This window comes from Hippopotamus amphibius, chromosome 2 (genome assembly GCF_030028045.1).
Source record: "Hippopotamus amphibius kiboko isolate mHipAmp2 chromosome 2, mHipAmp2.hap2, whole genome shotgun sequence".
NCBI lineage: Eukaryota > Metazoa > Chordata > Mammalia > Artiodactyla > Hippopotamidae > Hippopotamus > Hippopotamus amphibius.
Window position 1 is genome coordinate 64,340,680 of NC_080187.1, and position 27,160 is coordinate 64,367,839.

Consider the following 27,160-nt stretch of genomic DNA (forward strand, 5'->3'; position numbering starts at 1 on the left):
TGGGTTAGAGACCAAAACTAACTTACTCTCATTTTTCAAAGACCTGCTAAGTTTATAAATAAATCAAGTACCTTGGTTGGAAAGAGGATTCTACTATGATATTCCTTTCTCTTTATTGTTGGTGTGTGAACTGGAAGGTGAGCAGAATCAGTGATCTGAGTCAAAGATATAAAAATTAATATAGGCATTACCCATATCACCAAAATTAGAATTAAATTATTTCTCAAGTAAGGCAAAAGAATTATACTTGTTAGACAAACACAGTAAACTAAACACAGTAAAACTAAAATTCTCACAGTGTTGAAAATATATTTTAAGTAATTTAAATCTATGCTTTTATTTAGTTTCTACAAATAAAATATATATATTCATATACTTTATATCAATTTGGCTATTTTAAAATGTGTGTCATAGCATGTGCATGTAGACTACATTAAGAGGAGAATATTAATCATAAACATATTTGAAAGATACTTTCAGTAAGTAGATATATGAGCAGAATCTTCAAAAGATTCCCTGAACTACTTGTCTAATAAATGTAGAAGGGATATATGGCTGTAAATATGTAGAAATATATGATATCAATTACAGAGGGTTCAGCAAAATTTTGTGAATACTAATAATCTAAAAACGGGCTCAGGTAATTTAGATTACATTTCTTAAATTAGACTTCAAAACCTTATAATATTTGGCTGTCTATATGACAGAAAATTTTTCTTTCCTAGGAAATAGTAGAAAATACATTCTGAAATGGAAGGAATTGATGCTTATGGATGTTACTGGGGAATAAAGTTTGATTGTAAGTGAAGATGCTGCACAGTTGAGCTGAGCTTATACGTATATAGACTTGAAGAATGGGAAACACCATGGAGAAAAAACACAAGAAATTGATAGTAAATGCAGGAGATTCAGGACATTTGCCAAACTTTCAAAGATATGAAGAAAAATTGTCTCTTTACTATGCTTCCCAATAGACTTTTTCATCTGGATTCATAGAATGAATATAATGAAAATTCCTTCCTAGGAGGCAATTTATTGATGAATTTTAGTTTTATTTTATTTAAAAAGAGACTATCTTCAGTCCAAAGGGGGGAAAAAACATTATATCAGTTGATGCAGAAAAAACATTTGACAAAATTCAACAATCATTCATTACAATACTCTCAACATGCTACGAATAGAAGAGACTTCCTTAACCTGACAAAGGGCATTTACAAGTAAACAAAGGCAAGCATTACCACTAATGATGAAAATCCAAATGCTTCCTCCTAAGAATGGAAACAAGGCAAGGATGTCCACTATCACCTCTCCAATTCAACATCAACCTGAAAGTCCTAACCAGGTCAGCAGGCAGAATAAGAATAATAATAGGCATACAGATCAGAAAGGAAGAAATCAATTTGCAGACAACATGATTATTTGCACAGAAAATGCCTAGGAATGTCAAAGAAAAAGAAAACCTTTAACTGTTAAATGAATTTTACAAAGTCACATGACACAAAGTTAACACAAAAATTAACCATATTTCTACATAATAGCAATAAATAATTGGAAACTGACTTTTTTTATTGAGACTTTTTTTTTTTTAGAACACTCTAGGGCTCACAACAAAACTGAGGGAAGAGTACAGATGTTTCCCATACAGCCCCTGCCCCCACACAAGCATAGCCTCCCCCATTATCAAAATCCCCCACCCGAGTGGTACATTTGTTACACTTGATGCACCTACATTGACACATCATAATCACCCATAGTTTACACTATGCTTTACTCTTAGTATTGTACATTTTATGAGTTTGGACAATTGTATAATTACATGTATTTATCATTGTGGTACCATACAGAGGAGTTTCACTCCCATAAAACTCCTCGGTGCTCTGTCTGTTCATCCCCTCACTCCCAACCCCTGGAAAATACATGACTTTTTTTATCGTACATAGTTTGGCTTTTCTAAAATGTCATATAGTTGGAATCATACAGTATGTAGCCTTTTCAGATTGGCTTCTTTCACTTGGTAAGACGCATTTTAGATTCCTCCATGTCTTTTCAAAGCTCCATGACTCATCTGTTTTTACTGCTGAATAATATTCCATTGTCTTGATGTACCACAGTTGATTTATCTAGTCACCCACTGAGGGACATCTTGGTTGCTTCCAAGATTGGGCAATTATAAATAAAGTTACTATACGTATGTATGCACAGGATTTTGTGTAGAGATAAGTTTTCATTTCATTCGGGTAAATACCAAGGTGCATAATTGCAAGATTGTATGGTAAAAGTATGTTTAATTTTGTAAGGAATTGCTAAACTGTCTTCCAAAGTAGCTGAATCATTTTGCATTTCTACCAACAATGAATGAGAGTTCCTATTGCTCTACACCTTTGCCAGCATTTGGTGTTGTTATTGTTCCTGATTTTGGGCATCTAATAGGTGTGTAGAGGTATCTCATTGCTGTTTGAACTTGCATTTTCTGATGACATATGACATGGAACATCTTTCCATATGCTTATTTGCAATCTATATATTTTCTTTGTTGAAGTGTCTGTTTAGGTCTTTGACCCATTTTTTAATCGAGTTGTTTGTTTTCTTATTGCAGAGTTTTAAGAATTCTTTGTATATTTTGGATAACAGTTCTTTATCAGATTTGTCTTTTGCAAATATTTTCTCCCTGTCTGTGGCTAGTCTTCTTAGTATCTTGACATTGTCTTTTGCATAACAGAGGTTTTTAATTTTAATAAAGTCAAGCTTATCAATAATTTAGTGAGTCATGCTTTTGGTTTTGTATTTAAGAAGTCATTACCAAACTCAGGGTCACTGAGATTTTCTCCTATGTTGTAGTTTTGCATTTTACATTTAGGTTTATGATCCATTTTAAATTAATTTTTGTGAAGAGTGTAAGGTCTGTGTCGAGGTTTATATTTTTGCTTGTGGATGTCCAGTTGTTCCGGCACCATTTGTTGAAGAGACTATCTTTGCTTCACTGTATGCTTCTTGGCTCTTTATTATATTCCATGTATCTATTTGTCCATTCTTTTGCCTTAAAAAGGACTGAAATTCTGACACATGCTATAACATGGATGAAACATGAAGATATTATGCTAAATGAAATTAGCCAGACAAAAAGGGGCAAATATTGTATGATTCTACTTATATAAAATATATAGAATAGGCAAATTCATAGAGACACAAAGTACTTCAGAGTCTACCAGGGACTGAGGAGAAGGGAAATGACAAGTTATTGTTTAATGAAGATAAAACTTCAGTTTGGGGAGATGGAAAAATTTGAGAAATAAACACTGTAATGGTGATGTTTGCAGAACATTGTGAAAGTAATTTATGCCACTGAACTCTACACTTAAAATGAATAAATAGAAAATTTTGTTATGTATATTTCACAAATAAATAAATAAATAAAGCTTGTATGTAACAGAAGTGATGTTACAAATTCTTAGGGAAATGATAGACTAGTCAATGAATGGGACTGGGAAAACTAACTTTCATGGTATCATGGTGGCAAAAATTAGATTCCTATTTCATAGCAAACAAAAACATAATTTCCTGGTGATTTAAGGACCTAAATGCAAAAAGCAAACCTATAAATCTTTTTGGAACTTTGAGGACAGAAGGATAGTATAGAAACGGATTACTCAGAAAACGAAAAGCTCAAGTAATAAGAGGAAAGACTGATAAAATGTTAGTAATCAGATTTTAAAATCTCTGCATGACAAAATGAAAGCAATAATTATATCCATCAGAATTACAAAATTTCAAATGTCCAGTAGCTGCAAGTGTTGACATAAGTATAGGAAAATGAGAACTCTTACATGCTGCTAAGAGTGGGAATTGGTTTTTATATTGTCCAGCAAGGTGTGAAGAGTGTGCACATAGAGGGTGACCTAAGGCGGGGACGCAGAGCCCATGTAGTGTGAGAAGTGATGGGTTAGCTGCAGAAATGACAGACTGGTCACAAAGAACAAAGTCACTCGAATAATAAGTATATTGAGATTAATAAAAGGCAAGTTTCTCACTGTCACAGAAAGGAGTTACAAATATGGAAAGGGAGAAAACTAGAATGAACTCTATAATGTTGGATTGGAATTAGACGTATGAATGTGTGTATGAACTCACAGTTTTTATAGGTAGGTAGGCAGAGATGATAGATGGACAAATAGATGATAAATAGATACATGTAAAGAGACTGATATATATTTTTCTCCATCTCTATCCAATAAAAAGGCCTGGAATAGTGACACCCCAATAGCAATAAGCATACCTAACACACAGATTCTGACATCTAAATACCATTTTCCACTAAAAGCAATTAGTGTTCCTTGGAGAAATGGCTAAATCCAGAGCTAGGAAAATACAGATCAACTGTACAGCCATTTGAACACCAGAATAAATTGACTATAATGGATTATTAGCCATGGAGTAAAATAAAAAAAACTATATGTCCATACAGATATAAATAAACTTCAAGTTTGGTAAGAAACGGGGTACTTACTGTTTCAAAGTACCTCTCTACAAAATACTTATTAATTCCAAAGGAAAAAAAGTAATTTAACGAAGGAGAGGCCTGGAAAATCACACTTTAGTGCAGAGGTCAAAGTAAACATCATCAGTAGTGGAATAAATCAAAATCATGTACTACCTGATAGGATACAGAGCGAAGACCACAGCATCACTTCTGTGATATTCTTGACAAAGATGCATAACCTGAATCAAGCCACGAGGAAACATTTGTAAAAAGAGGGACATTCTATTCTACACCAGCCTGTGACTTTCAAGAGTATCAGGGAAAGAAGGTCAAAGAAACACGAACTGGTCTATATGGAAAGAGACTAACAGAGGTGACAACCAAAAGCAAAATATGATTTTGGATTGCATCCTTTTGCTATAATGGACACACGGGGACAGTTAGTGACATGTGAAGGGGTCTGGGGATTAGATGATAGTGATGCATCGATGTTAGCAATGATGGTTGTACTGTATACATATAACATGGAAGAGAACATTTTATTTGTAAGGAGTACAAGATAAAGTATTCAAGGCGATGGAAAATCAAATGGCACCTTTCAAATAGTCTAGGAAAAATAAATTTATATTCTACTTGAAATATTTCTGTAAAATTTGTGATCGTTTTGAAAAATTAAGCCATTCAGTTGGCAAAATTTTACATTGAAAATATCCATTTTAGACTTCCCTGGTGGCACAGTGGTTAAGAATCTGCCTGCCAGTGCAGGGGACACAGGTTTGATCCCTGGTCCACATGCCACGGAGCAATTAAGCCCTGTGCCACAGCTACTGAGCCCACGTGCCACAACTACTGAAGCCTGTGAGCCTAGAGCCCATGCTCCACAACAAGAGAAGCCACCACAAGGAGAAGCCCCACGCACCACGACGAAGAGTAGCCCCTGTTCACCGCAACTAAAGAAAGCCTGCACACAGCAACAAAGAAAATATGCATTTCACCACCCAATAAATAACATATTCTCCCATGTGTATATAGGCAAGTGAGTCTCAACAAGTTCACTATAATATAGAAATTTAATGAGAAAAAAAAGGCATCAATCCATCAAAAGGAGCATGGTTATGCAAATCCAAGTATATTTACATACTGGAATATGACACAGCAGTTAAGATGAATGAACTGTTTTGACATGAATAGTGTGAAAATAGTAAGTTGTAAAACAATAGGGATAATATTTGTGTGTTTGAAGCAGACCAAGAAATCCTGTGAACTTGAAGGATACATGCCTATAAGGTATAAGAAGGTGGATGGAAGAACGCACATCATTTCAGAATATCTGATCAGCTCCCAGGAAAAAGAATGTAGTTAGGTGGTCTCAACTGTTAAGTATTATTTCAATTTTCTTTTTATCTGAAACTAAAATGGCAAACTGTTTTGCTAAATTTGTGGGTAATACGTATATGGGCTTGTAATAGATTATTCCTCTTGTACCTTCTTCCATGATGGAAATATTTTATTATTAAAATTTTAAAACAATAAAATAAAATTGCTTTCAAAATTTTAGAGGCTCTGAGCGGAATTTGAAAACAAAGTCGTCTGGCCCGGCTATAAACCACACTGAAATTTTCCAAACCAAACCGCCTGTCTCCAGGAGAACACTCCCCGCAGTCTCCAGGATTCCAAAGCGGGCAGCAAAGCAGCCCTGCCCAGATTACTCAGGGTAAGTAAGATGCAGAGAAGGAAGGAAATAGCATTTTTGAAGAGGGAGAATATGAGCTGGGAGACACCAAACCCTCTGACTTCTGGAGGAAATATTTTCTTCTGCAGAGAGTTATGCTCTCTGATTAATCTGAAGGACCAATAAAGAGTTGTTTTATGTGCCATTATGGAGAAGATATGAAACTGTCTTTAATTTTAGTAAGTGCAATTGCAAATATATTTTTTGTTTTGCTTTTGTTTGTGGGTTTTTGTGTGATGGATGTCCTCTGAGGGCTATCTGTATTTTTCATTTGTTTTGGTTTTAATTTTATATTAGGGTACAGTAGATTTACAATGTTGTGTTAGTTTCAGGTGTACAGCAAAGTGATTCATTTATGCATATACACATATCCATTCTTTCTCAGATATTTTTTCCATATAGGTTATTACAGAATGTTGAGTAGAAGTCCTTGTGCTATACAGTAGGTCCTTGTTGATTATCTATTTTATATATAATAGTGTATATTTGTTAATCCCAAACTCCTAGTTTATCCCACCCCTGCATATTTCCCATTTGGTAACCATAGCTTTGTTTTCCAAGTCTGTGAGTCTGTTCAGCAAATGTATTTTTATGCCTTACCTAACACCACACTCGATGTTATGATATGATTATGTAAAATATTCCTGTTATAGCATGACTCCGTAATGTTAATTAAAGCAAAGCAAATGATGAGAGAATTGTCCCTGCCAGACCATGTCCCGTCATGGTTTGCACCACAAGTTTTACTGACCATTCACCTAACTGTGCTCTCTGCTCTTTTAAATCCTTGATTCATAGACCCCATCATTAACTTATTCGTTCAAGTGAAGGTAGAATTTTGTCTTCTTTCACTGGTTTTTCAGGAGCAGTTTTCTCATTTGAGTCTCAAATCTTCCTGTGTTATCAGTTAAACAGTATTCTCTATAGACTGTTCCTAACTAAGCAATGCATCTGATTAGAAGAGAAATGGCACTGGTTCTGAATGGGATTAAGGCTCCCTTTGTTGCAAGAGAAACGTTCTGAAGCACAGCTACCCCAGAGAGGCACCTTCACTGGGTCTGCTTCGTCTCCACTGTAGGAGGACGGAGATGTGGATCCGGAACTGATGTAAAACTTGATCTTTAGATTCTGTTCAAACTTGTTCTCAACTGGATCAGCCTAGAAAAACACGTTAGGGAAAACAAAAATTCAAGAGATCACTGTATAGAATTCAGGACTCTTAACGGAAGTTGTCAACATTACAATACTTCCCAATAATGGGTGACAAAACTATAATTTTAGTATTTGTGTTAGAAATATGTCAAAATACAAAACCATAGCCATAATGCTTCAGTAGTGGACGCAGCTGCCCGCACCTGCGCCTCTAAGCAATTCTCTTCAGCATGTGCTGTTTACAACCATCATTCCATTCCCTGTGGAAGTACCGCGACATTAAAAAAAAAAAAAAAAGCAGAATTACTTAGTAAACCATAGAACTGAGAAATAAATTCAGGTGTGTTTTAAACAAACAAACAAACAAACAAAAAAAAGTCCATAGTATGTCGCATAAAACCCGTCATGACTTGGCCTTTGCAGTTTATCTATCCCTTGACCAGCCCCCCAAATACTCATCTCCTTGCCATTCTGAACTATGGACCCCCTTGCTATCTGAACAAAATAAACTGATTTAAATAAAATGTTTGAGAGAGAAAAAAAAAATGAGCAGGCAGATTCCATCCACGGTGGGTATTAGAGAAATGAACTAGGAACTAAAGATAACAATTCTATCCCTGAGGGTACCTAGGAAAGACGCTCGGAATACATCACCCCAAAATATGCCACTTTGGCATATTGATTACTTGAATTAAAGTACTTGAGAATCAGCCATGCAGGGACACTGACCCTCCTTTGTCCTACTGAAGACAAGATGTAAATCTCCCCTGGGAAAGGTACCCTCCCTGCACCTGGAGGAGGGAAGACATTCTTATCACCAGACACAGGGAATTTAAGGCCATGAAGGCTGGAGAGATTAGAGAAAGGCTAGCATAGCCCCGAGCACAACTTAGTCTTAGACTCTTGAAAAGCCATGTGGGTTTGTATGAGCACGTTTTGGGCTAACAGAACAAATTCTCTTTACAGAATAAGGCCAAATAGTAAGGAAGAGAAATAACTGACAATGCGCAAAGCAAAAAGCTTTCTTTAGGAAATTATTTCTTAAGCTTGTTTTCAGTTCAAGGAGACATCAGACATGTGGCTTAAACCCCCAAATGCCCAGTCCATTTTCTCTGGTTGGAGACACTATCTTCCATTGTTAATTCATGTGGCCACTGTTGTGAAATATGATTTACTATTCGTAAAATATTTGATTTTTTTTTTTTTTTTTTTTTTTTTGGTGTGGAGATTTTAAAAGTCTGCTTTTGGGGTTGATTCCTGGTACCATTTCCTATGTGGCTAATACTTCAGAGATCAACAAGACTCCCAACAAAATAGTTGAGCCTAACACAAGGCTGGAACTTTAAAACCAGCAATACTTGTCTGTCACTGCTAATAGACGTGTTCCCCGGTAGGGCCATGAGCTTCTCTGGGGCAGAGTCCTCACCCACCGTGCGTGTGCAGCTCTTATCACGATGCCTGGCACAAACTGACACTCAAATCCTCCCACCTCCATCAGCTGCTGTCTCTACACGCCACCCTCCCAACCTCAGACCACAGCCACATCCTTCACACGCACTACCTTCTACTTCACCAGCTAGTACGTTTATATCACCTCTCTCAACTTTAAAAAAAATTATTTTTATTTTTATTTTATTTTTTTGCAAACTGGTTTTTCAGTGTGAGTAGCAACCACACAGAAAAGGGCATAAATCAAATCTATAATGTTAATTATTATTATGCAAACAACCACGAAAGTACCGATGATGGCAAGAGAAGAAGCCCCTCTAGTGTCCCAGTCACAACTGCCTGCCTTCCCCAAAGGAAACTACCTTTGTTCACCAATTTGCATTTAGTACCTTAAGTATGCATCCCTAAAACACTATTGCAGTGTTAAGTGCCTGACATTAAACTTGAGTGCTGGGGCATCCATTTCAAAAGACATCCGTTTTCAGTAAACATCTTGCCAGCTGTATGACACAGCTATCAGCATAACAACCAGATAAGAAGTTAAGTGACCCCAACCCATGAAGTTTCCTTTCAAACAGCTCTGAGTAACCTAGGTAACTGACCACTTGCGCAACCCCTTTATCCCCTCCCATGCCCTGAATCCTGCTCTTAAGCTTTAAATTAGGCAATAAAGAGTGAAACTCTGAAAGCTGAAACAGCCCACCCTCCACCCTAATAAAATCAGAACCCTGGGTCCACTTTCTCTCCCATTCTCTCTACCTGCCACCTTGTTGTGTGGCCCTTGGGTGTGCCATGCACCCTCCAGGACCTGTGAGTGATTAACAATGTTCCTCAAAGTTCCCTGAGGGCTTTCACAGAAGCACATCCTGCTATCATAATAAGAACCACAAGGCTGGGTCCAGCCACAACAGTGACCCCTATGGTGGTGGACAGGAACGTCTGTGGGACTCACTTCAAGTACTATGGCCCAGGAGAGTGCCTGGGCATTCCTAGCCAAGAGCATCACTACCAATAGGCTGAGACTAATACAAAATCATTGTTTAATTTTGCTCATAGTGTGTTCTCTTTTGTGCCTGGCTTTTTTTCACTCAAATTATGGTGATGAGACTTATTCATGGTGTTGCGCCTAACTGTAATTTATTCTTTTTTTATATATTTATTTATTTGTTTACTGGCTGCATTGGGTCTTTGTTGCTGCACACGGGCTTTCTCTAGTTGCAGCGAAAGGGGGCTACTTTTCATTGTGGTGCGCAGGCTCCTCATTGCAGTGGCTTCTCTTGTTGCAGAGCATGGACTCTAGGTGCATGGGCTTCAGTAGCTGCAGCACATGGGCTCAACAGTTGTGGCTCATGGGCTCTAGAGCACAAGCTCAATAGCTGTGATGCATGGACTTAGTTGTTTCATGGCATGTGGGATCTTCCCAGAGCAGGGCTTGAACCTGCGTCCGCTGCACTGGCAGGCAGATTCTTAACTTAACACTTACACCACCTAGGAAGTCACTGTAATTTATTCATTTTTATTGCTATAGTGTATTTCATTATATTAACATAATTTCTTTATTCATTTCACACTTCGATGAACATTTGTATTTTAGCTGTTACAAACATTCTTCTACATATCTCCTGGCATAAAATGTGCAAGCATTCCTATAGGATGTATTTCTAGAAATGGAATTATAGTATATGCAGGTTCATATTGCTTCAAATACTCACCAACACTTGCTTTTGTATTTTATTTTAACTGTTTTAACTAGTGGCATATCCTGAGGTTTAGACTTTTAATACATTTATTGTCTATTCGGATTTCCCTTTTTTATGAATAGCCTGTTAATTTTCTTGCCACTTTCCCACCAGATTGACTGTCTTTTTCATATTGACTTATAGGGCTCTGTGCATATTCTGGATATGAGCCTTTGTTGGTTTTATGTGTTACAAAAATTTATCTCCACTCTAAGGCTTGTGTTTTAATGGTCTTTTTCCCACTGTTCTACACTACTAGCATTATAATAAATTAAGTATTCCTAATACATTTTTCTGGGAACTGCTGTGTTCCACTGGCCTATGCGTCTATACTTTTGCAAATACCATACTATTTTAATTACTGTATTATAATGTATTGATATTTTACAGTGCCAATCTGTTCTTCCAAAAGCATTTTTACTTTATTGGCTTTTTGCGTTTCCATATAAATTGCAAATGCAATGAAAAGAATTAGGATTTTTATCAAGATTATATTCAATCTTGATATATTATATTGAATCTTCAATCCTGATGGAATCTTGATTCAACTGATATACAATCAGTTAAGGGAGAATTAATATCTTTATAATATTGAGTCCTTCAATCGAGGATTATAGTGTTACTATTTAATTTAGGCATTTTCAAATGTCCCTCTTTAAATTTTATAACATTTTTTCCTAGAGATCTTTTAGCTATTGTTAGATTTGTTTCTAAATACTTTCTTATGCTATTGTAAATGATGTGTTTGAAAAGATAATTATTTAACATTTCTTCTTCATATAGAAATACATTTGATTTGAGTATATCGAAGATATATTTATTTCTGTATATTGACACTGTAGTCAATATATTCTGTACATACAATATACTCGTACTCTGTATATTGATTTTTGTATACTGACATGGTAGTTAGCCACTTTGCTAAACTCTTTTATTAATTCTAATAATTTATTGAAAAGACCTGCCATTTCATAATGAATAGAAATAGTCATAGCAGACATCTTTGTCTGGTTCCTAAATATAAAAATGGAAAAGTTTCGGTATTTCACTATTAATTACACTGTTTGCGATGAATTTTGTTGCTGGTACTGATACCTTCCATTAGATTAAGGAATTTCTTTTCTATTTCTAGCTTGGGAAGAGCTGTTTTGCTTTTGTTTTTGTATCGTAAAAGGATGTTGAATTTTATCAGATGTTCTTATGCTTTTATTGATTTTTATTTTTAATCTGGTACTACGTTATGTTGATTCATTTTCTAAAGTCAAACTTTGTGTATCAGGGATAACACCAAATTGGTCATTCTGTGTTATTCTTTTTATGTATAACTAGATTCTGTCTAGCAATGTTTTTCTAGAGAATTCATTATGTTCAGCATTTCTTGGGCATTCCCATTGCATAGCTAAGAGTGTACAAAAGGTCACATTTGGTATGTGTTTTAGGAAGATGTTTCCATCATTGGGCAACAATGATGAAATATACTGAAAATAATGTATATAGTCTTTCAAGTGTTCCAAGGAATGCGATTGCTATCAGCACAGCTGAAGCCATGCATGTTCTTGTTAAAACTCAAACTGCAGTTCAAAGAATGCTTCTGTATTTTCAGCCAAAATCCTGGATTGTATACCTTCATCTTTAACAGCCACAGGAGCATTGTTACCCTAGCCTTACCCTCAATAATCGTTTAAATCAGTGGCTAAAATTTAAAGTTGTGTTTTCAGTTAAGACAAAACCTGTATTTTTCACAACAGTTATAAAACCAAGAAAATAATCATTAATGTCAAAAGAAGAATTCTGTATGTTCACAAGTAAGATTAGACTATAATCTTCCCTTCTGATATTGTCCTTATCAGGTTTTGGTATCAGGTTACATGAGCCACATAAAATAATTTGGGGAGTGTCTCAGTCAACTACAGCTGCCAAAATGAAATACCATGGATTATGTGACTAAACAACAGGAATTTATTTCTCATAGTTCTGGAGGCTGGAAGTTGCAGATCAGAGTGCCAGCATGGTTGGTTTCTGGTGAGAATTTTCTTTCTAGTTTGCAGACAGCCAGCTCCTCACTGTGCCCTCACATGGACGAGGCCACCAATACTATCAGACCAGGGTCTCACCCTATGACCTCATTTAACCCTAATTACCTCCTAAAAATGTTATCTCCAGATACAGTCACACTGGGGATCAGGGCTTCAATATGAGAGTTTAGCAGGGGACAAAATTCACATCATAGTTTTCTGCCCCTTCTCATATGAAAAAATACATTCATTCCAGCACATCAGTCCCAAAGTCTTAACTCATTTCAGCAGCATCCCCTAGTGTCTGAAGTCCAAAGTCTCATCTAAATATCATCTAAATCAAGTGGGTTTGAAATTTAAGATACAGTTCATCCTGAGGCACAATTCCTCTCCCAGCTGTGAACCTATGAAACCAAATATATTATGTGCTTCCAAAATACAATGTTGCGACAGGCATAGGATAGACATTCCTACTCCAGAAGGGAGAAACAGGAGAGAAGGAAAGGGTGGCAGACCCCAAGCAAGTCCAAAACATAACAAGGCAGACTCCATTAGATCTTCAGGCTCCAGAATAATCCTCTTTGCCTCAATGTCCCATCTTCCTGGCCCACTGAGGTGGCAGCAACACCCTCACCCCCGATTCACCCTGCCTCTTCAGCCATGTGGGACCTGCCCACAAGGTTTTCTGCAGATGCTCTGCCTCTGAAACTGAGGCTCAAATAGTCTCTTTCCTGGGCCTATGATGGGAGCGGCAGCTCTTATGATCTCTGAATTGCCTTCAGGGTCACTCTTCCCTTTCCTTTAAGAATAGTGCAAGTTCACAGCCACATAGTTCTAGGTCTACTTCTGTAGAACCCAAGAGTCTGAAAGCCTTCCTTCATTCTGCCTGGCTTTCTCTGTCCTCTTTACATCAAACTGGCAGTAAAGTCCCTGCTGGTTTAACACCATCTCTATTCCTGGCCTCTGCCAAGATGACTCATTAAGATCCATGAGTCACACTCACGATCTTGTTATCAAGTGGTTGTTCAGCCATACCCTTAGTGTTCTCTTCAGAACAAGCTCTCTTGTTTTTTGCAATATAACTAGATTGAGAGTTTTCCAAGTTTCTAATTTCTGATTCCTTTTTGCTTAATAATTCCTTCTTCAATTCATATCTCTGCTCTTGCATTTTACTCTAAGCATTAAGGAGGACCCAAGCCACACCTTCAATACTTTGCTTAGAAATCTCTTTTGCTAAATGTCCAATCTCATCGCTTGCAAGTTCTACCTTCCACAAAACACTAGAACACGCTTCAGCCAAGTGCTTTGCCACTTTTTAACAAGGATCACCTTTCCTCCAATTTCCAATTACCTCTTCCTCATTTCTGTTTGAGATATCATCAGAATGGCCTTTAATATCTACACTGTGCCAACATTCTGTTCATGACTATTTATATACTTTCTAAGTAGATGGAGGCTTTCTCTCCAGCTCTCCCTTTTTTCTTTCTGAGCTCTCAGCAGAATCACGTTTAATGTCCATATTTCTACCAACAGTCCCTTCACAGCAAGCTGGGCTTTTTCTAACATGCACCTCAAAACTCTCACATCCTCTATCCTTTACCCAGTTCCAAAGCCGTCCACATTTTTAGGTATTTGTTACAGTAGCACTTCTCCTCTTAACACCAAAATCTGTCTTAGGGTTCTCCAGAGGAACAGAACCACCAGGATATCTATATCAGTATCCGTATCTATGTATCTATATCTCCTATTGGTTTTGTTCCATAATCATGTGAGCCAATTCCTTATAACATCTATAGCTTTTTATGTATCCTTATGTATGTTTATATGTATATGTTTTTATCTTATATAAATATGATATATTTATATGCATATTATATATATTTATTTATTGCAAGGAATTGGTTCACATGATTATGCAGGCTTAGAAATCTCAAGACCTGCAGTCAACAAGCTGGAGACCCAAGAGTCAATGATATAGTTCCAGTCAATTCTGAAGGACTGGGAACCAGGAGAGCTGATGATGTAAGTTCCAGTCAAAAAGCCAGCAGGCTTGAGACCCAAGGAGACCTAAGAAGAGCCAAAGTTCCAGTTCAAATCCAGAGGCAGGAAAAGACTGATGTCCCAGATCAGCAGTCGTTCAGAAAAAGTGTTCTCTGACTAAGAGAGCTGGGGGGTTATAACCCTCTGGAGGGTTATTCATTGTGATCTAGTCATGTCTTCAACTGATTAGACAAGGCCCACCCATATTGTGGAGAGCAATCTTCTTGACTTAGTCTCTCAATTTAAGTTAATCTTATCCAAAAATACACTCACAAACACACCCAGAAAAATGTTTGGCCAAATGTCTGAGCACTCTGTGGCCTACTCAACTTAACACATAATATTAACCATCCCAGTGTGTTCCTTCTTTTCTTAATTTCTGGAAGATTTTGTGCAAATTAGAATTATTTTGTCTTGACTGTTTGATAGAGCTATTTTGGCCTGAAGTTTTATGTGTAGGGAGATATTTAAAAACAGATTCAATTTCTCTATGATTATAAGAATATAAGCTTTTCTCCATTTTTTCTTGAGTTGATTATGGTAAGTGATACTTTCTAACAATTTGTCCTTTTTTTATATATTGACTTTTTTTTCATATTTTGAAATATTCTAAAGTTATGCACCTTATTATCTTTAACTATCTGCCCCAGATATAATGTCTCTTTTATCATTTTTCATATTGGTTTTATATGCCTTTTTTGTTTGTTTGCTTCATAATGAACCATGCCAAACTTTTGTCACTTTTATTAGTTTCATCAAGGTTGAAACTACTGGCTTTACTGTGCCATTCTATCTTATTTTACTTTTTTACATCATTTTTTTTTACTACTGTTTTTCACCTTCTTTGGGTTTAAATCACTCTTCTTTTTGTAACTTCTTAAAATGGATGCTTAGGGTATTTTCTAATTCCCATTAGAATTTCTTCTTTGATTCATAGTTTACTTAAAAAGGTATGTCTTGATTTACATTAGGAATTTAACATATATTTAAAAACATTTATTTATAACTTAGCTTTCTCATGGTCAGAGAATATCTCTCCATGAGTCCAATCCATTGATATTTGTTGAGTCTTAGTTTGTGGTCCATCTGCTTTTGTTAATGTTTTTGTGATTTTAAAAAGAAAATGCAGTGGGATGAATTGGGAGATTGGGATTGCCATATATACATTACTAATAAGAAAAAAATATCAAATTGTACACTTTAATTATATGCAGTTTATCATATGTCACTTGTATCTCAATAAATGTTCTTAAACAAACAAACAAACAAAAAAACCCAAAGACTCAGCTAAAACTAAATGCAAACAAATAGGAAATAACAAAAAAACCAAATAGAACTTATTAGATGGGAACAATTTTGTAAGATGAAGCTTACAATTTACAATAAAAGAGTAAAACCATAAAAAAAAGAAAGAAAATGCATTCAACATCTGAACTCTTGTATATATGTCCACTTTTCCATATTTGTCCACTTTTGTTAGCCATTTTATTCAAATATTGTCTGTCAATTACTGAGAAATGTGTGTTCAGATCTTCCACTATAGCTGTTGGTCTGTCTATTTCTTCTTGTAGTTCTGTCAATTTCCATATTATTTATATCTAGACCATAGTATTTGGTCAATATATATTTAAGATTAGTGTGACCTCCAGGTAAAAGTAACCTTTATTATATAATTGATTTTCTTTACCTACAATATTTTTTTTGCTTTAGATTTTATTTTATCTGATATTTATGTAACTTCTTTTAATGTTTAACTGATATTAAAGCTTTCTACATACTTCTGTTTCAGATGTTTCCCTTATGAACAATGCATATTAGATTTTATTTTTATCTACTCTGACAATCTTTATTTTTCCACTGGAGTAATTTTCTTCACTTTGAATCATTTTAGTTACCAGTTTACTGAGATTTATTTCTATCATCTTGGTTTGTGCTATTTATCCCATCTATTCATTGTTTCTTTTCCTCTCCTTCCTTGTCATGTTAGATTAGCTAAATATGCTTATAATTAGTTTTTCCCCTTTGAACTTATTAATACTGTTCCTATTCTATTTGAAGTTTCCCTAGAAATTAAAGCATGCACAGTTAACTCCACAAATCTCAATTTGATCAAATCCTTAGCCTACTCCTAAGCAATACATGGAACTTGGAATACTTATTCATTTACCCCCTTTAGAATTAAATGTTATCTCCATTTTAAAGTCCATCTTGTTTTGTTTTTTAATCCTCTGGAAATTATTATCACTGTTTTATTCAGTCAATGCTAATGTACATTTGCTTATATATTTACCACTTTCTTTGTTCTTTTTTCCTCTCCTATCTTAGACCTACCATTTGGGATCAGTTTCTTTCTGCCTACACTAAACTCTTTAGGATTTCCTTTAATGAGATTTTGCTGCTGACAGATTTTCTTCTCTTAGTTTTCATTTATCTGTAAATAAAAGAAATTCACCTTCATTTCTTGATAGATAGGTTAACAGTTATTTTCTTATAGTACATTGAATATATTTTTCCTCTTCTAGCTTCTGTTTAAAAAATGTTAAGAATTCAGCTATCATTCCACCTGCTATTATTTTTAAGGTCACCTACATTTTTTCTCTGGATGACTCAAAGATTTTGTTCTTCACCATTTTCTGCAGCTTTACTATGTATCTAGATGTGAATCTATTCTCCTTTATCATGCTTGGGATTTCTAAGCTTTTTGCATCTGTGGATCTAGTCTTGAGTCTGAAAAAGTCTCCACTATTACATTTTTAACTATTGCTCTGCTCTCTCTACTCACCTTTCAGGACCTGGGCCAACTGCTGGTTAAAACTTCTCACTTAATTCCTACAATTTTTTTTTATTCTCTCTGCTGTATCTTCTATTTTCTCTCTCCAATCTTATTCTGGTTTGTCTTTTAATTCACAAATTCTCCCTTCTGCTGTCTTTATTTGCTGCCAGTTATGTCCACTGATTCTTTTTTTAAATATGCCATACCACATTTTATTATCACTTCCCTGAAGTTATTTTCAAGTTTCTCATTGACTGTATTTTACAAACTCTAAGATGCACATTGTTTTTACATTTTAACATCTCTGAAATAGCAATATGCCTGAAAATCACTATTATCTTACAAATATCATCAGCCAAAAAAGAAGCCAAATCATTTTGTACACAAAACAGAACTTACACATTGGTATAAAAGGAACAAAAGCATTTGTAAGATTGGTAACTATAAACCAGGTGCAAGAGTTTCTTAAAATTTTTCTTCCATAAATATACCAGATATGGGATAGAAGCTACAATTATAGTCACCATTTGATTAAGCTTAAATCAACTACTACATTCTCCAACATTTATGTGCTTCTGCACAGGCAAACAGGTGATTAAAGGAAGATTGAAAAAGACAACCAGCCCTGCATTTTCCAAATCTTTGCACTTCAACTGCCCCCAGGACATTGGTATTGCTTTTACTTTACTATTTGCTTTAATTTTCTATTGCTGAGTAACAATTTATCAAACTTGGCACCCTGAAACAATACCCATTTATTATCTCACAGTTATGCATGTCAGGAATCTGGGCTTGGCATGGCTGGGTACTCTACTCAGTGTCTCACAAGGCTGAAATCAAGGTATCAAAAAGGCTGGTGTCCTATTTGAGATTTGGGGTCCTCTTTCCACTTCAGGTGGCTATTAGGAGAACTCATTTCCTTGTAGCTATAAAACTCACAGGGGCTACATTTTCAAGGTCAACAGAACAGCATCTCTCTGACACTCAACCTTCTTGTAAAGAGTTCACCTGATTATGTCTGGTCCACCTAGGATAGTCTCCCTTTTCATGAACTCAAAGTCAACGGATGAGTAACCTTATCATGAGAATGATATTCTATCATTTTCACTGATTCTCCCCACACTCAAGGGGAGGAGATTTTACAGGGTATGTACAGCAGGAGGCAAAAACTATTTCTAAAGGTCAATAAGAATTCTGCCTATCAGACTATGCCAGAGAGAAGGTCTTAGGGCTTCCATTTGGCTCTTCCTACCATAACAGGCCTCCCTCATTCCCCAGGCTGCAGAGATCATGCATGCGTCATACCAGTTTTTTAATATACTTATTCCCATTACATATTCAGTAACCACAGGTTAGATCACGATCACACTGAGTCCACTGAGAGACAGTCCCAGCCCCAAATCTCATTTATCACCTGTATGATACAGCTGCAAGATGACTTGTGGACATGGGTGTTACTTTGGGTCCCAGAAATTAGCACTGACAAGGAGCCAGTGTTTATCACCTCTCCAAAGCCCGGATGCTTCCTCTTGTCTAGTGCACAAGGACTCTGTAATTGCCCACAGAGCCCTTCCTTCTAGCAGCAGTGGGTCCTGGTCTGCAGTTTCCTGCTACACTGTGTGAACCAGTCCCACTTCCTAAGCTTCCAGGTTCTGAAACCACAACCCCTTCCTTCTGTTTCTCAAGCTCCAGAGATGGTAGCTGCTCCTGCCTCTGTGTCACCTCACTGTTTGCTTTTTGCATTTTTAGTCCTCCAATGTCTGTTTAATCAATTCTCTGCTTTAAAATGTCTCCAATAACTGAATGAACCCAGAGGACGTTATGCTAAGCAAAATAAACCATTCACAGAAGGACAAATACTACATGATTCCACTTATAAGAGGAATCTAAAATAGTCAAACTCATAGAAGCAGAGAGTGGAATGGTGGCTGCTGGTGACTGGAGGGAGAGGAAAATGGGGAAATGTCTGTCAGTGAGGGCAAAGTTTCAGTTATGCAAGATGAATAAATTCTAGAGATCTGTTGTACAATGTTGTGCCAATAGTTAATCATATGGTATTGCGCACTAAAAAACTTGTTAAGAAGGTTTATGTCAAGTGTTCTTAGAGGAATTCCCTGGCAGTCCAGTGGTCAAGACTCAGAGCTTCCACTGCTGAGGGCCAGGGTTCAATCCCTGGTTGGGGAACTAAGATCTCACAAGCCACGCAGCGGGGGGGGAAAAGCATTCTTACAAACAAAAAAGAAGCACAAGGAAATTTTTGGAGGTAATGGATATATCTATTACCTTGATTGTGGTGATGGTTTCATGGGTGTATGTGTATGCCCAAAGTCATCACATTGTATACAATAAATATGTACATCAGTTGTATACCAACTGCCCCTAAATAAAGCTTTTCAAAATAAATAGACAAAATAAAATGTCTCTATTAAAATAACTGTTATAGTTCCTGTTTTCCTGACTGGAGCCAGACACACATCCGAGAGTTCCTCAACAACAGAATGGGTACATCAGCTACTGTATGTTCACATAGTGGACCACCACATATGCTGAAATACAGTTGAACACATCATTGCCATACATGCATGAAACCCACAAACTCAATGCTGTAACACAAAAGGACATATACGGTATGATTTCACTTACATGCATTCTAAAATTAAACCCTCTTCTGTAGGGATGCACACATCAAGTGTAAACACGTAACAAAAAGTAAGGACGCTTTTACCATGAGCAGCAGAGTAGCAGAGGCCCAGAGCAGAAAGGGAGGGCTGGCTACTCCAGTAGAAAAGGAGGGCACCCTTCTGGGGTGTCAACCCTGTTTCCAATCTTCATCTGAGCGCAGGTTACAGAGGTGTTTTATGCACTTTTCTGTATGTGTCACAGCTCACAATGTAAAATATTTTATTTTAATTCTAATACAGATGACTTTAAAACTTATCAGTACATAAACTTGCAGCCTTTCTTTCCGTGAAAACTGTTTCTTTCCTATGTGCTTATGTCAAACCTTCAATACTCTCCAATGGAATGATATTAAAACAGTTTTATTGCAAAAGGAAAGCGCTACTCTGAGAACATCAGTGACTTCTGAAGTGGCTGTAGAACATACTCAAGAAGTTTAGTACTTACTTCACACTGAGTTACGGCATTGGTAGTTGTATTAAAAAGTGCCAAGGAAGGTGAACTTGGGTCTGGTAGCACTAAACCTGGAAGACAACAGAAAACATTTTTTTAAACTTAGAAAATTGAAACGAACGTCCGTGCCTTTTTCAAACTTAATCTCTTTAAAATGGTTCTCAGAAATAATCTGATTTATTATGCATACTTATTTAAATCAAATTATGTTTATATTTATTTTTGTGTGTTAAATACATTTAATATATCTAAGCATTCTGCATCTCAAATAAAACAATTTTTAGCAAATTTATGGTAACCTTACAATGGAAGTATATAAATAAATTATAAAAGTTTTCATGAATTAACTCCCGTGTGTCAAATCATTGCTTTCTTTTCCCTAACAGTATTACATTTATATAAAACTTGAAACATTTTTGGAAGCCCCAGAGGAATTTCAGCAATATGGTCATGCCAATGATGGCTGCCTTTTCTGTGTTAGTTTCTCCCCACTCCAGGAATCAATTTCAAATTATTCCTCCTAGGTACTTAGTACAATTATCCCTCAGTATCGACAGGAGATTGATTCCAGTACCCCCTGCAGATACCAAAGTCCTCTGATGCTCAAGTTCTTTATATAAAATGATGTAGTATTTGCGTATAATCTCCCCACATCCTCCTGTATACTTTAAATCATCTCTAGATTACTTATAGTACCCAATACAATGTAAATGCTATGTAAATAGTTGCTGGCAGGTGGTAAATTCAATGTAAATTCTATGTACATAGTTGTTGGTACATGGCAAATTCAAGTTTTCCTTTTTGGAACTTTCTGGGATTTTTTAATTTAATATTTTGATCTGACTTTGGTTGAAACCACAGATGCGGAACCCACAGATATGGAGGGTCAAATGTATGCATTTCTTAACCTAAGTTATCTATAAGAAGAACACAGGCAGACAAAACAAATATTAATCATACTTAAAAAAAATCATAGTATCACGTTTAATTTATTTAGACAGAATAAAGTATCCAACTTCAAGGGTTTTTTCCTTAAAGGAATTTTAAAGAAATTCCATACATTACCATTTAGCAAATGTACTAACTTCACATATATTCAAAATGAAGTTTTATGGTATGATTATAATTTTACTTAAATATGAGAGAAGAAAAAGTACAAATTCAGACTTTTTCTAACAAGCACACCCTTAGCAACTGACATTGCCAGGAGTGTGAATTTTCCAGCTATAAATCACTAAACACAATTGCTTCTCAGTCAAATAAGGAAATGTGCTCACAAAAGTCACATAATACTGCACAAGGATTTTACTGCTCTGCAGCATTTACAGAAAAAATAATGGTGAAAAATAAAATTCCAGGTTAAAATGTTAACTTCATAAAGTATTGTGATAATATATATATAGTCTTTCTCTTTTAGGTTCCTTCTAAAAAATGTCAAACCTATCACTACTTCCACCTATCAATATTTTGGTACCCAAAGTACCCCATCCGCTGGTGCTCTGTAATGAACAATACTCTCACCTTGACTTCTTTGCTGGAGCATCTGCCCCGGGGCCACCACCACCTGAATGCACTACATCACTGATCCTACATTCAGTGCTTCCTTACATCTCTCTTGAATTAGAACCTATCTAGGTTCTCATCTGTGCAAGGGTGCTCAAGTTCTCTTTCCTTGTTTCTTCAATGTCCATAAAAGAAGTCCACTCACAAATATTTACTGGAAAAATACTTCTTCCAGTGTTTGCCTATCCTGAATTCCTTATGAGCCTACTCCCTCCCCTCCAGAATATTCATCAGCTGCAGGTGCAGGCCCACCCCCACTCTGATCCAGTCCAATATGAGCCAAAAAACAGTGGAATGAAAGGAAAGGGGAACTCAGACAGGTAAAAGCTCCACTAACTCAACTGCATAAGAAGTGGCTTTTTGTTAAGAAAATAAAATATCCCTTCAGTTAAAGGTAACAACCACAGTTTATTTTTTATTTAATTCTTATATTATTAATACCCTCATAATGCAAAAAAAAATTAAGAAATTCTTGTATTGAAAAGGGTGAGACATTCTTAGCTTCCAGATTCATGGGCAAACATCCAGGAAATCGTAATGGAGAATCAGACGTGGAGGAGGATCACAAGCACCCTGATGCAGGTCTGGGGGAGCCTCCCATGACGGCTCCTCAGCTGCACTTTGCCTCCTACAGCTCTGAACACACAGACACGTGTTGCCGCAACCCTGTCCAGCTTGACAATATCAGACTCTTACATCATCAGAGTGGCTTTGCCTCATGCTGTGACATAACAGAGCTTTCCAAAACTGGGACATGACTAGTATGAAATGAAAATTTTTTATCAATTTCAAAAATGTTTTTATGAAATATTTCATGATGCTGGAAAAAGGTAGTTCCAACTAAAGCAAAATATTTTGCTTTTACTGTGATAGAGAAATCTCTAAATTGTATAAAATAAAACCAAACAAAATGGCTCTCCAAACATTTTATGAAATAAGAGTAGACACACACACACACACACACACACACACACTAACCTTGGCTCCAGGCTTGCTTCTGAGAGCTAATCTCCCACCTGCATAGTAAACTGGCTCCCATGTAGCCAACTGGACCCATGGAAGTGGAGTGCAATAGGTCCTGATTTAGGCAACAATTAGCCCCATACTTTTTTAGATCTGAGCTTCTCACCTTTATTCAGGTGTTCAATTTCTAACCACAGGTCGGATTGGTACTTCTCTCTGGCTTTCATTTTACTAAAAGAGGCAGAAAGAAGGGAAGACATCATTAAGTGCCAAGTGCAAGAGACTGACCTATAATTGGATCCCACACAACTGGAATGTGGGGCTAATGCAGTTCGAGGCTTCAGTCAAGCTGAATGTCTTACAACATTGCAAATATTCCTTGTTTCATAAGGAACCAAAATAATGGAGCAAATATATATATTACATATATATAATATATATATATTAGTTTCAATCTGAATTCACATGCCTGCTTTTGAGCATATGTGTGAACTGAGATGCCCTAAGCATAAGATGAAATAATATGTTTATCCTGGAAGATTACATGGATGTTATTTGATAGCTCTTTACACTGTACATTCACACACTAGAAATGTTTTTCCCTTTTCACACACTGAGAAATGTTTAAATAAAGTATATTGGTCTTACAATTAGAATCTTGACGGAATCTTGATTGAATTGATATATTATCAGTTAACAGAGAATTAATATCTTTATAATATTGAGTCTTTCAATCTAGGGTTATAGTGTTACTCCCTATTTAATGCCTTTTCAAGTGTCCCTCTTTAAATTTTATATTTCTTCCTAGAAGCCTTTTAGCTATTGCTGGAGCTGTTTCTAAATACCTGATTTCTTATGCTATTGTAAATAGTGTTTTTAAAAAGGTAATTATTTAATATTTCTTCTCCATATATAGAAATACATTTGAGTATACTGACGTAATGTATTACATATTTATTTCTGTATATTGATATCGTTTCTTCTATTGTCCATAAAAATGTCCATTCACAAATATTTACTGGAAAAATATTTACTTCCAGAGTTTGCCTATCCTGATTCCTTATGAGCCTACTCCCTCCCCCCTAGAATATTCATCAGCTGGTGCAGGCCCACCCCTACTCTGATCCAGTCCAATGTGAGCCAAAAAATTGTGGAATGAAAGGAAAGGGGAAGAAGCTCCACTAACTTATTTGCATAAGAAGTGGCTTCTGTTAAGAAAATAAAACATCCCTTCAGTTAAAGGTAACATCCACAGTTTATTTTTTATCAAATTCTTATATTATTAATACCCTCATAATGAAAAAAATTTAACAAATTCATGTATTGAAAAGGGTGAGACATTCTTAGCTTCCAGATTCATGGGCAAATGTCCAGGAAATCGTAATGGAGAAAAAAAGGTTAATAGATAGTTGAAAATGGCTGAAAGCAGGCACCTGGAGAATCAAAAGTGGAGGAGGACCACGAGCATCCTGATGCACGTCTAAGGGGGTCTCCCATGACGTCTTCTCAGCTGCACTTCACCTTCTCCCGCTTTGCCTCCTACAGCTCTGAACATGCGGATACACGTTGCCTCCACCCTGTCCAGTTTGAAAATATCAGACTCTCACATCGCCAGAGTGGCTTTACCTCATGCTATAACACATAGGAGCATTCCAAAACTGAGACGTGACTGGTGTGAAATGAAAAATTTGCATCAATTTCAAAAATGTTTATTTATTTATTGGCTGCGTTGGGTCTTCATTGCTGCACACGGGCTTTCTCTAGTTGCGGTGAGCAGCAGGGGCTACTCTTCAATGTGGTGCACAGGCTCCTTAGTGCGGTGGCCTCTCTTGTGGAGCACGGGCTCTAGGCGCGTGGGCTTCAGTAGTTGTGGCACATGGGTTCAATAGTTGTGGTTCATGGGCTCTACGGTGCAGACTCAATAGTTGTGGCACATGGGCTTAGTTGCTCCGTGGCATGTGGGATCTTCCCGGAGCAGGGATCGAACCCGTGTCCCCTGCATTGGCAGGTGAATTCTTAAACACTGCGCCACTTAGGAAGTCCCTAAAAATGTTTTTATCAAAATATTTCATGATGCTGAAAAAAGGCAGTTCGACTGAAAGAAGTTTGACTTTGCATCAGGGTTTGTTTCCTAAGGAACCAAAATAATAGAGCAAATACACACACACACACATATATGAAATGAAATTTTAAGTATACATATTATGAATTTTCAATCTGATTTACATGCCTACTTTTGAGCAAATGTGTGAACTGAGATGCCCTAAGCATAAGATGAAACCACATGTTTATTCTGGAAGACTACATGGGTGTTATTTGATAGCTCTTTACACTGTATTATTCACACTGAGAAAGGTCTTTTCCTTTTCATGTTTAATAAAGTATACTGGTTTCATAAGTGGATCATTTGTAACATATAAAGCTTTTGGTTTTAAGTAATTCAACGTTTGCATTGAAGTTGATCCAAATGTTAATGATTACAGTTAAGTGAATAAGGCTTCAGGCATGAAAGTGGCCCTCAGAGGCTTATATTTCTTCCCATCTCACTAAAATGACTCTTTTGGAGCACGGTGATGTAGGAAACATATGCCATATTTATATTTTCACACTGGTTTGAATTTTCTTTTGTTCCTTTTACTCTCCAATATTACACCACCTCACCTACACTGATGTATCCATTAGCTATGTTTAGTGACTACTTGTGTGATTATCATACTGTCATCCACATTGTTGGAGTTTAATTTGCTTTATTTTTGTGGTAAGAATGAAACAGATCGCTCCACTAACCAGAAAACAGAATGGAGAGAGGCACCCTTTTAAAAAATACACATATTGCAATATGCAAGTTACAAGATATAATTAAAAATATGTGGAAATCAACCTCAATAGACCCTTTAGAAGTTAAAGGTCTATGGGAAATAGGCCACATTTTGAGTTTGCCTTATTTTATTTTCACTCAAACAATTTTTTTTCTACATATACAAGTTATTTCTTCTTAGAGAATTTTGGGTGCCTATGAATCGAGGAAATTTTGCAAATAAGGAGAAAACAACAGAAACTTCATTCACATGTGATTCAGTTTTCAGTATTATTCATCATTATTGATATCATTTTGTAGAGATGCTGGAATCAATTAAAGCCTGTTGAAAGCACATATGTTAAAAGTAACTAATTGCTTTCAAATTTTCATTACTTTTCATTTCATAGAAAAAACTATTCTTTAAAAAGAAAAAAAACTAAACTTTGTGTCATAGAAAGAAACTAAACACATAACTTTGCTTTAAGTACTTGCAGCCAGATTATACATCATTCGTTTTAAAAATGGTATCAGTCCGTCTCACCTTTTCAGAGCGAATGGAGCAGCCTCTGGGAGGATCTGTCTGGAAATTCGCTCTCTGTCCAAAGCTGACTCCAACTTAAGCATAGCTGAAATATCCAGTTTATCAAATTGCTTCATTGTCCCTGGCATTTTCTACAAAATCAGGTAAGCAGGTTTTAATTTCCATCTTATATTTACAAAATTTTAAATCACTTCTAGAAAAACTTAGGAGCTGCTGGGGACTATTAGTTTTCTTGAATAGTAAATAGAAAAACTGATTGTTAAAATGTATTACTTTTCAATAAATTTGGGGGTAGTATTAAAGATTCACATGAAGTCTCATTTTTATGCTTGTAACTATGATAGCTGCCTCCCCTCCCCAAAAAAGCAGGGCTGATCTCTTATGCAAAGGCATTTTTTAGGTTGAGATCTAGATAAATTGATATTATTCAGCAACTTGATTATCGTCGTTTTTAGCTTTCCTTTTTTCCATTCTACGAGCCTTCCTGGGCTGTGACTAATACTCACTCTTGCTCCTATAACGAAGCTGGAATTTCTTAAAGACTCCATTTCTTTGGTTTTTTCTAAGATCAAGTCCTGGGCATCCTTTTCATCCTTGATGCTAGAATACAGAAAGTAAAAGACAGATATAAAATGCAAACATGGAAAAACATTAATCAACCTAAATGAGGATATAAGAAACATACTTGAAAGCAAATCTTAGCCTAAGACTCTTTAAGGAGTCATAACAAATAATTTACAACCAACAGAAAAGAGTAAAAACCTAGAGATGCTACCAAAATATA

The 27,160-nt window shown here is 36.2% G+C and overlaps 1 protein-coding gene across 1 annotated transcript in view; it reads right to left on the reverse strand.

Annotated features, from left to right (window-relative positions):
• LOC130845896 (serine/threonine-protein kinase MRCK alpha-like) overlaps window positions 1-27,160 on the reverse strand; it is a 40,979-nt gene that overhangs the window by 11,116 nt on the left and 2,703 nt on the right. The window contains exons 2-7 of the mRNA XM_057723731.1: window positions 26,883-26,976; window positions 26,377-26,507; window positions 23,202-23,266; window positions 20,504-20,580; window positions 7,257-7,367; window positions 72-155 (exon numbers count right to left, since the gene is read on the reverse strand). Of these exons, the coding sequence (XP_057579714.1) occupies window positions 72-155; window positions 7,257-7,367; window positions 20,504-20,580; window positions 23,202-23,266; window positions 26,377-26,507; window positions 26,883-26,976 (562 nt within the window). The remainder of the gene's footprint in view (window positions 1-71; window positions 156-7,256; window positions 7,368-20,503; window positions 20,581-23,201; window positions 23,267-26,376; window positions 26,508-26,882; window positions 26,977-27,160) is intronic.